The 10,000-nt window shown below is 45.9% G+C and overlaps 1 protein-coding gene across 1 annotated transcript in view; it reads left to right on the forward strand.

The window, feature by feature from the left end:
* The window catches only part of LOC115182080 (lysophosphatidylcholine acyltransferase 1-like), a gene marked incomplete at its 3' end in the record, with an annotated part of 22,636 nt that overhangs the window by 8,914 nt on the left and 3,722 nt on the right, over nt 1–10,000 (forward strand). Inside the window, exons 4-6 of the mRNA XM_029743729.1 lie at nt 1,454–1,512; nt 5,088–5,122; nt 7,159–7,213. Of these exons, the coding sequence (XP_029599589.1) occupies nt 1,454–1,512; nt 5,088–5,122; nt 7,159–7,213 (149 nt within the window). The remainder of the gene's footprint in view (nt 1–1,453; nt 1,513–5,087; nt 5,123–7,158; nt 7,214–10,000) is intronic.

Raw genomic sequence — 10,000 nt, forward strand, 5'->3', positions numbered from 1 at the left:
TCCACATACTGCCCTGTATCTCCTAGTCCACATACTGCCCTGTACTTCTCTAGTAACATTTACTGCCTGTATCTCTAGTCCACATACTGCCCCCTGTATCTCTAGTCCACATACTGCCCTGTATCTCCTAGTCCACATACTGCCCTGTGTCTCCTAGTCCACATACTGCCCTGTATCTCCTAGTCCACATACTGCCCTGTGTCTCCTAGTCCACATACTGCCCTGTATCTCCTAGTCCACATACTGCCCTGTATCTCCTAGTCCACATACTGCCCTGTGTCTCCTAGTCCACATACTGCCCTGTATCTCCTAGTCCACATACTGCCCTGTGTCTCCTAGTCCACATACTGCCCTGTGTCTCCTAGTCCACATACTGCCCTGTATCTCCTAGTCCACATACTGCCCTGTGTCTCCTAGTCCACATACTGCCCTGTGTCTCCTAGTCCACATACTGCCCTGTGTCTTCTAGTCCACATACTGCCCTGTATCTCCTAGTCCACATACTGCCCTGTATCTCCTAGTCCACATACTGCCCTGTATCTCCTAGTCTCCTATCTAAAAACCTGCGATTTCCTTTTAAAAAGGGGAGAATCGGATCTTTCCAACAACGTGGTAATTATTACAGTTCTGCTGATATAACTGCAGCCTCAACACAGATGAATTACAGAACACGGTAAATAGAGCTTCTGATGTGATCAAAGCAACAATAGCTTTAATCTTTTTATCTACCGACATGGAAATAAGACCGAGTTAAACACGTGTTTCTAGTTGATGTCAGTTACAATTGAAGTGTCCTGGCTGCTCATCAGTTCAAAAGACTGACTGGTGTCTGAACTGACCGCCCAGGAGCTGAGATCAGATCAATCACCACTGTCTAACTGACCACCCAGGAGCTGAGATCAGATCAATCACCACTGTCTAACTGACCACCCAGGAGCTGAGATCAGATCAATCACCACTGTCTAACTGACCACCCAGGAGCTGAGATCAGATCAATCACCACTGTCTAACTGACCGCCCAGGAGCTGAGATCAGATCAAACACCACTGTCTAACTGACCACCCAGGAGATCAGATCAATCACCACTGTCTAACTGACCGCCCAGGAGCTGAGATCAGATCACTGTCTAACTGAAAGATGTTCAGTTCTGTTCCAATCAGAGGATTACATGACATATTCTGCACAGGACTGCATGTTTCTGATTTGATAAACAGATGAAAAGGAGCTTCATGAAACATTTGAATATCCATTAATATATCAATAATTATAATAATATATGCCGTTTAGCGGATGCTTTGATCCAAAGCCACTTCCAGTGGTGCGGGCGGACATTTTACATCTGGGTTAGCTAGTGTCACCGTGGGCCTCTTGTATGCGGTCTAGAATATTCTAGTTTCTTAGTTTGAAGGGACTGTACTCCACTATGTGTTGATTTTTGTCTCTTCACACACAGGAGCGTTTATTCCAGCAGTGCCAGTTCAGCCTGTGGTGATAAAATACCCCAATAAAATGGTAAGAAAGAAAACCTAGCCGTTTTTTATTGATTCATTTTTATTTCACCTTTATTTAACTAGGCAAGTCAGTTAAGAACAAATTCTTATTTTACAATGACGGCCTTACCCCGGCCTAACATGAACAACGCTGGGCCAATTGTGCGCCGCCCTTTGGGACTCCCAATCACGGTGTCACGTCCTGAGCAGTAAAAGGGGTTATTTGTTATTGTAGTTTGGTCAGGGCGTGGCAGGGGGTGTTTGTTTTGTGTGGTTCGGGTTTTGTGGTTTATGTTCTACATTTTCTATTTCTATGTGTTTATCTAGTTTTCTATTTCTATGTTGGGGTTTTGGTAATGACCTTCAATTAGAGGCAGCTGGATGTTGTTATCTCTGATTGGAGGCCATATTTAGTTGTGTGTGTTTTCACTTGTGTTTGTGGGTGGTTGTTTCCTGTATAGTCTGTGCATCTTACGGGACTGGTTTTGTCGTTTGTTTTAAGTGTTTTTTCCTTCAATAAATAAGAAGATGCTCAATATACCTGCTGCATTTTGGTCCCCTCCTTACGACGACCGTGATACAGCCTGGATTCGATCCAGGGACTGTAGTACAACACAATACAACACCTAGCAACACAATACAACACCTAGCAACACAATACAACACCTAGCAAACAATTCAACATCTAGCAACACAATACAACACCTAGCAACACAATACAACACCTAGCAACACAATACAACACCTAGCAAACAATTCAACATCTAGCAACACAATACAACACCTAGCAACACAACACCTAGCAACACAACAACACCTAGCAACACCTAGCAACACAATTCAACATCTAGCAACACAATACAACACCTAGCAACACAACACCTAGCAACACCTAGCAACACAACAACACCTAGCAACACAACAACACCTATCAAGACAATTCAACACTTAGCAAAGCAATACACCACCTATCAACACAACAACACCTAGCAACACAACACCTAGCAACACAATACAACATCTAGCAACACAATACAACACCTAGCAACACAATACAACATCTAGCAACACAATACAACATCTAACAACACAACACCTAGCAACACAACACCTAGCAACACAATACAACACCTAGCAACACAATAGGACACAGCAGCAGCACAACACAACAGCCAGGCTGGTTGGTAAACAGCCTCCCTGCTGAGAAGAGCATCAGCCCTGTCTATCTGAATCTCTCTCTGTAACAGATATAACTGTGAGGACAGAGAACTGATTTAGTTCTGTGATTTGTTGTGCGGTCTGTCTAAGCTGTGTGATATTTCCCCCACCTTGAGCAGGGTTTCATGGGGACTTCCTGGAAAACCTCCTGGGGTTGACTTGATGTGCCCTTTACTGAGGTCTGATTGCGTTAGTGTTAGAGCTAGGGCTCTGTCTGTAAACAGCTGGGCTGAATGGGCTCTGGACACATGGAGGCATCCATCAGTGATGCCTGGAACCACACAGCAGGCAGTCAGTCTCTCCTATAGCCCTGGGACCACACAGCAGCCAGTCTCTCCTATAGCCCTGGGACCACACAGCAGCCAGTCAGTCTCTCCTATAGCCCTGGGACCACACAGCAGGCAGCCAGTCTCTCCTACAGCCCTGGGACCACACAGCAGGCAGCCAGTCTCTCCTATAGCCCTGGGACCACACAGCAGCCAGTCAGTCTCTCCTATAGCCCTGGGACCACACAGCAGCCAGTCTCTCCTATAGCCCTGGGACCACACAGCAGCCAGTCAGTCTCTCCTATAGCCCTGGGACCATACAGCAGCCAGTCAGTCTCTCCTATAGCCCTGGGACCACACAGCAGCCAGTCAGTCTCTCCTATAGCCCTGGGACCACACAGCAGGCAGTCAGTCTCTCCTATAGCCCTGGGACCACACAGCAGGCAGTCAGTCTCTCCTATAGCCCTGGGACCACACAGCAGCCAGTCAGTCTCTCCTATAGCCCTGGGACCACACAGCAGGCAGTCAGTCTCTCCTATAGCCCTGGGACCACACAGCAGGCAGTCAGTCTCTCCTATAGCCCTGGGACCACACAGCAGCCAGTCAGTCTCTCTTATAGCCCTGGGACCACACAGCAGGCAGTCAGTCTCTCCTATAGCCCTGGGACCACACAGCAGCCAGGCAGTCTCTCCTATAGCCCTGGGACCACACAGCAGGCAGTCAGTCTCTCCTATAGCCCTGGGACCACACAGCAGCCAGTCAGTCTCTCCTATAACCCTGGGACCACACAGCAGGCAGGCAGTCTCTTCTATAGCCCTGGGACCACACAGCAGCCAGTCAGTCTCTCCTATAGCCCTGGGACCACACAGCAGGCAGTCAGTCTCTCCTATAGCCCTGGGACCATACAGCAGCCAGTCAGTCTCTCCTATAGCCCCGGGACCACACAGCAGGTGGTCAAGACCACTAACTACCTGGTAACCAATGAAACCACTAACTACCTGGTAACCAATGAAACCACTAACTACCTGGTAACCAATTAAACCACTAACTGCCTGGTAACCAATTAAACCACTAACTACCTGGTATCCAATTAAACCACTAACTACCTGGTAACCAATTAAACCACTAACTACCTGGTAACCAATTAAACCACCAGCTACCTGGTAACCAATTAAACCACTAACTACCTGGTATCCAATTAAATCACTAACTACCTGGTAACCAATTAAACCACTAACTACCTGGTATCCAATTAAACCACTAACTACCTGGTAACCAATTAAACCACTAACTACCTGGTATCCAATTAAACCACTAACTACCTGGTATCCAATTAAACCACTAACTACCTGGTAACCAATTAAACCACTAACTACCTGGTATCCAATTAAACCACTAACTACCTGGTATCCAATTAAACCACTAACTACCTGGTAACCAATTAAACCACTAACTACCTGGTATCCAATTAAACCACTAACTACCTGGTATCCAATTAAACCACTAACTACCTGGTAACCAATTAAACCACCAGCTACCTGGTAACCAATTAAACCACTAACTACCTGGTAACCAATTAAACCACTAACTACCTGGTAACCAATTAAACCACTAACTACCTGGTATCCAATTAAACCACTAACTACCTGGTATCCAATTAAACCACTAACTACCTGGTATCCAATTAAACCACTAACTACCTGGTATCCAATTAAACCACTAACTACCTGGTAACCAATTAAACCACTAACTACCTGGTATCCAATTAAACCACTAACTGCCTGGTAACCAATTAAACCACTAACTACCTGGTAACCAATTAAACCACTAACTACCTGGTATCCAATTAAACCACTAACTGCCTGGTAACCAATTAAACCACTAACTACCTGGTAACCAATTAAACCACTAACTACCTGGTAACCAATTAAACCACTAACTGCTCTATACCTGATAACTACGCTGCTGTTGTTGTTGTTGCTGTTGTTGTTGCTGTTGTTGTTGTTGTTGTTGTTGTTGTTGTTGTTGTTATGACCTTGTGTTGATATACTTCTTACCTGGATGAATAATGTTGTATCTCAGTAAGTTATTTGTCTCTCCTCTCCCATGCCAGGACACGATCACCTGGACGTGGCAGGGGCCTGGAGCGTGAGTACACCTGAATTACTCTATAAATGACTGGTCCCTGGAGTACAGGCCGTTGCCAGGCATAGTGGTGTCTCTCTACTGCCCTGGAAGGTCCAGTTTTCACAACTCTACTGGACTGAGAGGATATTAGTTCTACTGTATAATCTAGATGGTCCAGTTTTCATCCCTCTACTGGACTGAGAGGATATTAGTTCTACTGTATAATCTAGATGGTCCAGTTTTCATCCCTCTACTGGACTGAGAGGATATTAGTTCTACTGTATAATCTAGATGGTCCAGTTTTCATCCCTCTACTGGACTGAGAGGATATTAGTTCTACTGTATAATCTAGATGGTCCAGTTTTCATCCCTCTACTGGACTGAGAGGATATTAGTTCTACTGTATAATCTAGATGGTCCAGTTTTCATACCTCTACTGGACTGAGAGGATATTAGTTCTACTGTATAATCTAGATGGTCCAGTTTTCATACCTCCACTGGACTGAGAGAAAGCTGTCCTTGTCTCTGGATAAATCCACAGGCTGAATTGGGATGTGTTTTGTCCTGCTTTCTAATGCATCATGGTAGTGATGTTGTTTTGGCTGTGTGCCCAGTCAATCTACCACTACAGATGAGACAATACTGTCTCTGTGCTGTTAGCAGAAGGTCACATCCATCCCAGAACAGTGAACAGAGCTGTTAATCATTCTCTTCCAGAACACTAGTTCACATCACTTCCTCCTGTGGGACTATTTTCTGACTGCTAGAATTACCACTTTATTTATTTTATCCTTTATTTTACCTTTATTTAACCAGGCAAGTCAGTTAAGAACAAATTATTATTTACAATGACGGCCTATCAGGGAACAGAGGGTTAACTGCCTTCTTCAGGGGCAGAATATGAGAGATTTGTACCTTGTCAGCTCAGGGATTCAATCTTACAACCTTTCAGTTACTAGTCCAACGCTCTAACCACTAGGCTACCTGCCGTCCCTACACTCTAACCACTAGGCTACCTGCCATCCCTACACTCTAACCACTAGGCCACCTGCCGTCCCTACACTCTAACCACTAGGCTACCTGCCGTCCCTCCACTCTAACCACTAGACTACCTGCCGTCCCTACACTCTAACCACTAGGCTACCTGCCGCCCCTCCACTCTAACCACTAGGCTACCTGTCGTCCCTCCACTCTAACCACTAGGCTACCTGCCTGCCCCTACACTCTAACCACTAGGCTACCTGCCGTCCCTACACTCTAACCACTAGTCTACCTGCCGCCCCTACACTCTAACCACTAGGCTACCTGCCGTCCCTCGTCTCTGTCCACTACCATATAACCTGCCGTCCCTACACTCTAACCACTAGACTACCTGCCGTCCCTCGTCTCTGTCCACTACCATATAACCTGCCGTCCCTACACTCTAACCACTAGACTACCTACCGCCCCACGTCTCTGTCCACTACCATATAACCTGCCGTCCCTACACTCTAACCGCTAGACTACCTACCGCCCCACGTCTCTGTCCACTACCATATAACCTGCCGTCCCTACACTCTAACCACTAGACTACCTACCACCCCACGTCTCTGTCCACTACCATATAACCTGCCGTCCCTACACTCTAACCGCTAGACTACCTACCGCCCCACGTCTCTGTCCACTACCATATAACCTGCCGTCCCTACACTCTAACCACTAGACTACCTACCACCCCACGTCTCTGTCCACTACCATATAACCTGCCGTCCCTACACTCTAACCACTAGACTACCTACCGCCCCACGTCTCTGTCCACTACCATATAACCTGCCGTCCCTACACTCTAACCACTAGACTACCTACCGCCCCACGTCTCTGTCCACTACCATATAACCTGCTTTTAGACGGTTAAAGCAGGAACACACATTTTCTTCAGGAAATGTACCTTTATTTTAATGAATGGTTCACTTCTCCATGTGATCTAACTGTTTTGTCATTGGCTCTGACTTGATATCAATGTCCCGCACTATAAACCAACCAAATGTGTTAATATGACAGCGTCATTGTTGTTTCAGGTTTCAGATCCTGTGGCTCACACTGTGCCAGCTGCATAATGAGTTCATCATTGAGGTGAGTGCAGGCCTCACAGGCCACGCTGACGTTGTTGCATCTACCACATATCAGGAATACTTGTTTTGATCAGAGAGATTTAAAAAAAAAAAACAGGTCTTCATGGATCCACCTGGACCCGTATACCCTGAACCCAGTCCGGGACCCGGGCCGGTCCTGATCCAGAATTCTAAGTTTTGTCTGGTTCAGATCAGATATGGTTGTCACGGGTCTCGGGTCATTTTAACTGACTGATCCAATACAGAGAGAGAGAGAGAGAGAGAAAGAGAGAGAGAGAAACAGAGAGAGAGAGAGAGAGAGAGACAGAGAGAGAGAGAGAGAAACAGAGAGAGAGAGAGAGAGAAAGAGAGAGAGTTGCACTGTAGCCTCAGTTAGCCTAGCCTAGCCTAGCCTAGCCTAGCCAACTAACGTTAGGTAGCTTTTTAACTAGCTGCTCCCGGTTTGATGCAGTCAAGACAGGTACTGGCTGCGTAATCATACTTGTACAGTTTGTACTGTACTGTGTACCAGCTCTACAGTTTGTACTGTACTGTGTACCAGCTCTACAGTTTGTACTGTACTGTGTACCAGCTCTACAGTTTGTACTGTACTGTGTACCAGCTCTACAGTTTATACTGTACTGTGTACCAGCTCTACTGTTTATACTGTACTGTGTACCAGCTCTACTGTTTATACTGTACTGTGTACCAGCTCTACTGTTTATACTGTACTGTGTACCAGCTCTACTGTTTATACTGTACTGTGTACCAGCTCTACAGTTTGTACTGTACTGTGTACCAGCTCTACAGTTTATACTGTACTGTGTACCAGCTCTACAGTTTATACTGTACTGTGTACCAGCTCTACTGTTTATACTGTGTACCAGCTCTACAGTTTATACTGTACTGTGTACCAGCTCTACAGTTTATACTGTACTGTGTACCAGCTCTACTGTTTATACTGTGTACCAGTACAGTACAAACTGTCATAGTGATGGCTACCTATTCTTTTTTACCCATGTTCCTCTGCAGGTCTTTGGGGAGCAAAGGTCACCAACTCCATATTAATACCCATGATTTTGGAATGAGATGTTCGACGAGCAGGTGTCCACATACTTTTGGTCATGTAGTGTACCTGTGACCAACAGAAAGTTGGTTCCCCCCCTTTGCTGCTCTAACAGCCTCCTCTCTTCTGGGAAGGCTTTAATATGGAGTTGGTCCCCCCCTTCGCTGCTATAACAGCCTCCTCTCTTCTGGGAAGTCATTAATATGGAGTTGGTCCCCCCCCTTTGCTGCTATAACAGCCTCCACTCTTCTGAGAAGGCTTTCCACTAGATGTTGGAACATTGCTGAGGGGACTTGCTTCCATTCAGCCATAAGAGCATTAGTGAGGTTGGGTACTGATGTTGGGCAATTTCTGTATGGACCTCACTTTGTGCACAGGGGCATTGTCATGCTGAAACAGGAAAGGGCCTTCCCTAAACTGTTGCCACAAAGTTGCAAGCACAGAATTATCTAGAATGTAATTGTATGCTGTAGGGTTAAGATTTTCCTTCACTGGAACTAAGGGGCCCGAACCATGAAAAACAGCCCCAGACCATTATTCCTCCTCCACCAAACTATACCGTTTACGCTATGCATTGGGGCAGGTAGGATTCTCTTGGCATCTGCCAAGCAGTCTCAAACATTCATCACTCCAGAGAACGCGTTTCCACTGCTCCATAATCCAGCGGCGTCGAGTTTTACACCACTCCAGCCTACCCGCGGCATTGCGCATGGTGATCTTAGGCTTGTGTGCAGCTGCTCTGCCATGGAAACCCATTTCACGAAGCTCCCGATGCACATTTATTTTGCTGACGTTACTTCCAGAGGTAGTTTGGAACTCGGTAGTGAGTGTTTCGACCGCGGACAGATGATTTTTACGTGCTGCGCACTTCAGCACTCAGTCCTCCCGTTCTGTGAGCTTGTGTGGCCTTCCACTTCACAGTGACAGCACTTCTAGTTGACCAGGGCAGCTCTAGCAGGCCAGAAATTTTACAAACTGACTTGTTGGAAAGGTGGCATCCTATGACGGTACCACGTTGAAAGTCACTGAGCTCTTCAGTAAGGGCCATTCTACTGTTAATGTTTGTCTATGGAGATTGCATGGCTGTGTGCTCGATTTTATATACCTGTCAGCAACGGGTGTGGCTGAAATAACCAAATCCACTAATTTGAAGGGTTGTCCACATACTGCTGTATACATTGAGGGAAAAAAGTATTTGATTTCCTGCTGATTTTGTACGTTTGCCCACTGACAAAGAAATTATCAGTCTATAATTTTAATGGTAGGTTTATTTGAACAGTGAGAGACAGAATAACAACAAAAAAATCTAGAAAAACGCATGTCAAAAATGTTATAAAATGATTTGCATTTTAATGAGGGAAATAAGTATTTGACCCCTCTGCAAAACATGACTTAGTACTTGGTGGCAAACCCTTGTTGGCAATCACAGAGGTCAGACGTTTCTTGTAGTTGGCCACCAGGTTTGCACACATCTCAGGAGGGATTTTGTCCCACTCCTCTTTGCAGATCTTCTCCAAGTCATTAAGGTTTCGAGGCTGACGTTTGGCAACTCGAACCTTCAGCTCCCTCCACAGATTTTCTATGGGATTAAGGTCTGGAGACTGGCTAGGCCACTCCAGGACCTTAATGTGCTTCTTCTTGAGCCACTCGTTTGTTGCCTTGGCCGTGTGTTTTGCGTCATTGTCATGCTGGAATACCCATCCACGACCCATTTTCAATGCCCTGGCTAAGGGAAGGAGGTTC

This window comes from Salmo trutta, unplaced genomic scaffold (genome assembly GCF_901001165.1).
Source record: "Salmo trutta unplaced genomic scaffold, fSalTru1.1, whole genome shotgun sequence".
NCBI classification, from domain to species: domain Eukaryota; kingdom Metazoa; phylum Chordata; class Actinopteri; order Salmoniformes; family Salmonidae; genus Salmo; species Salmo trutta.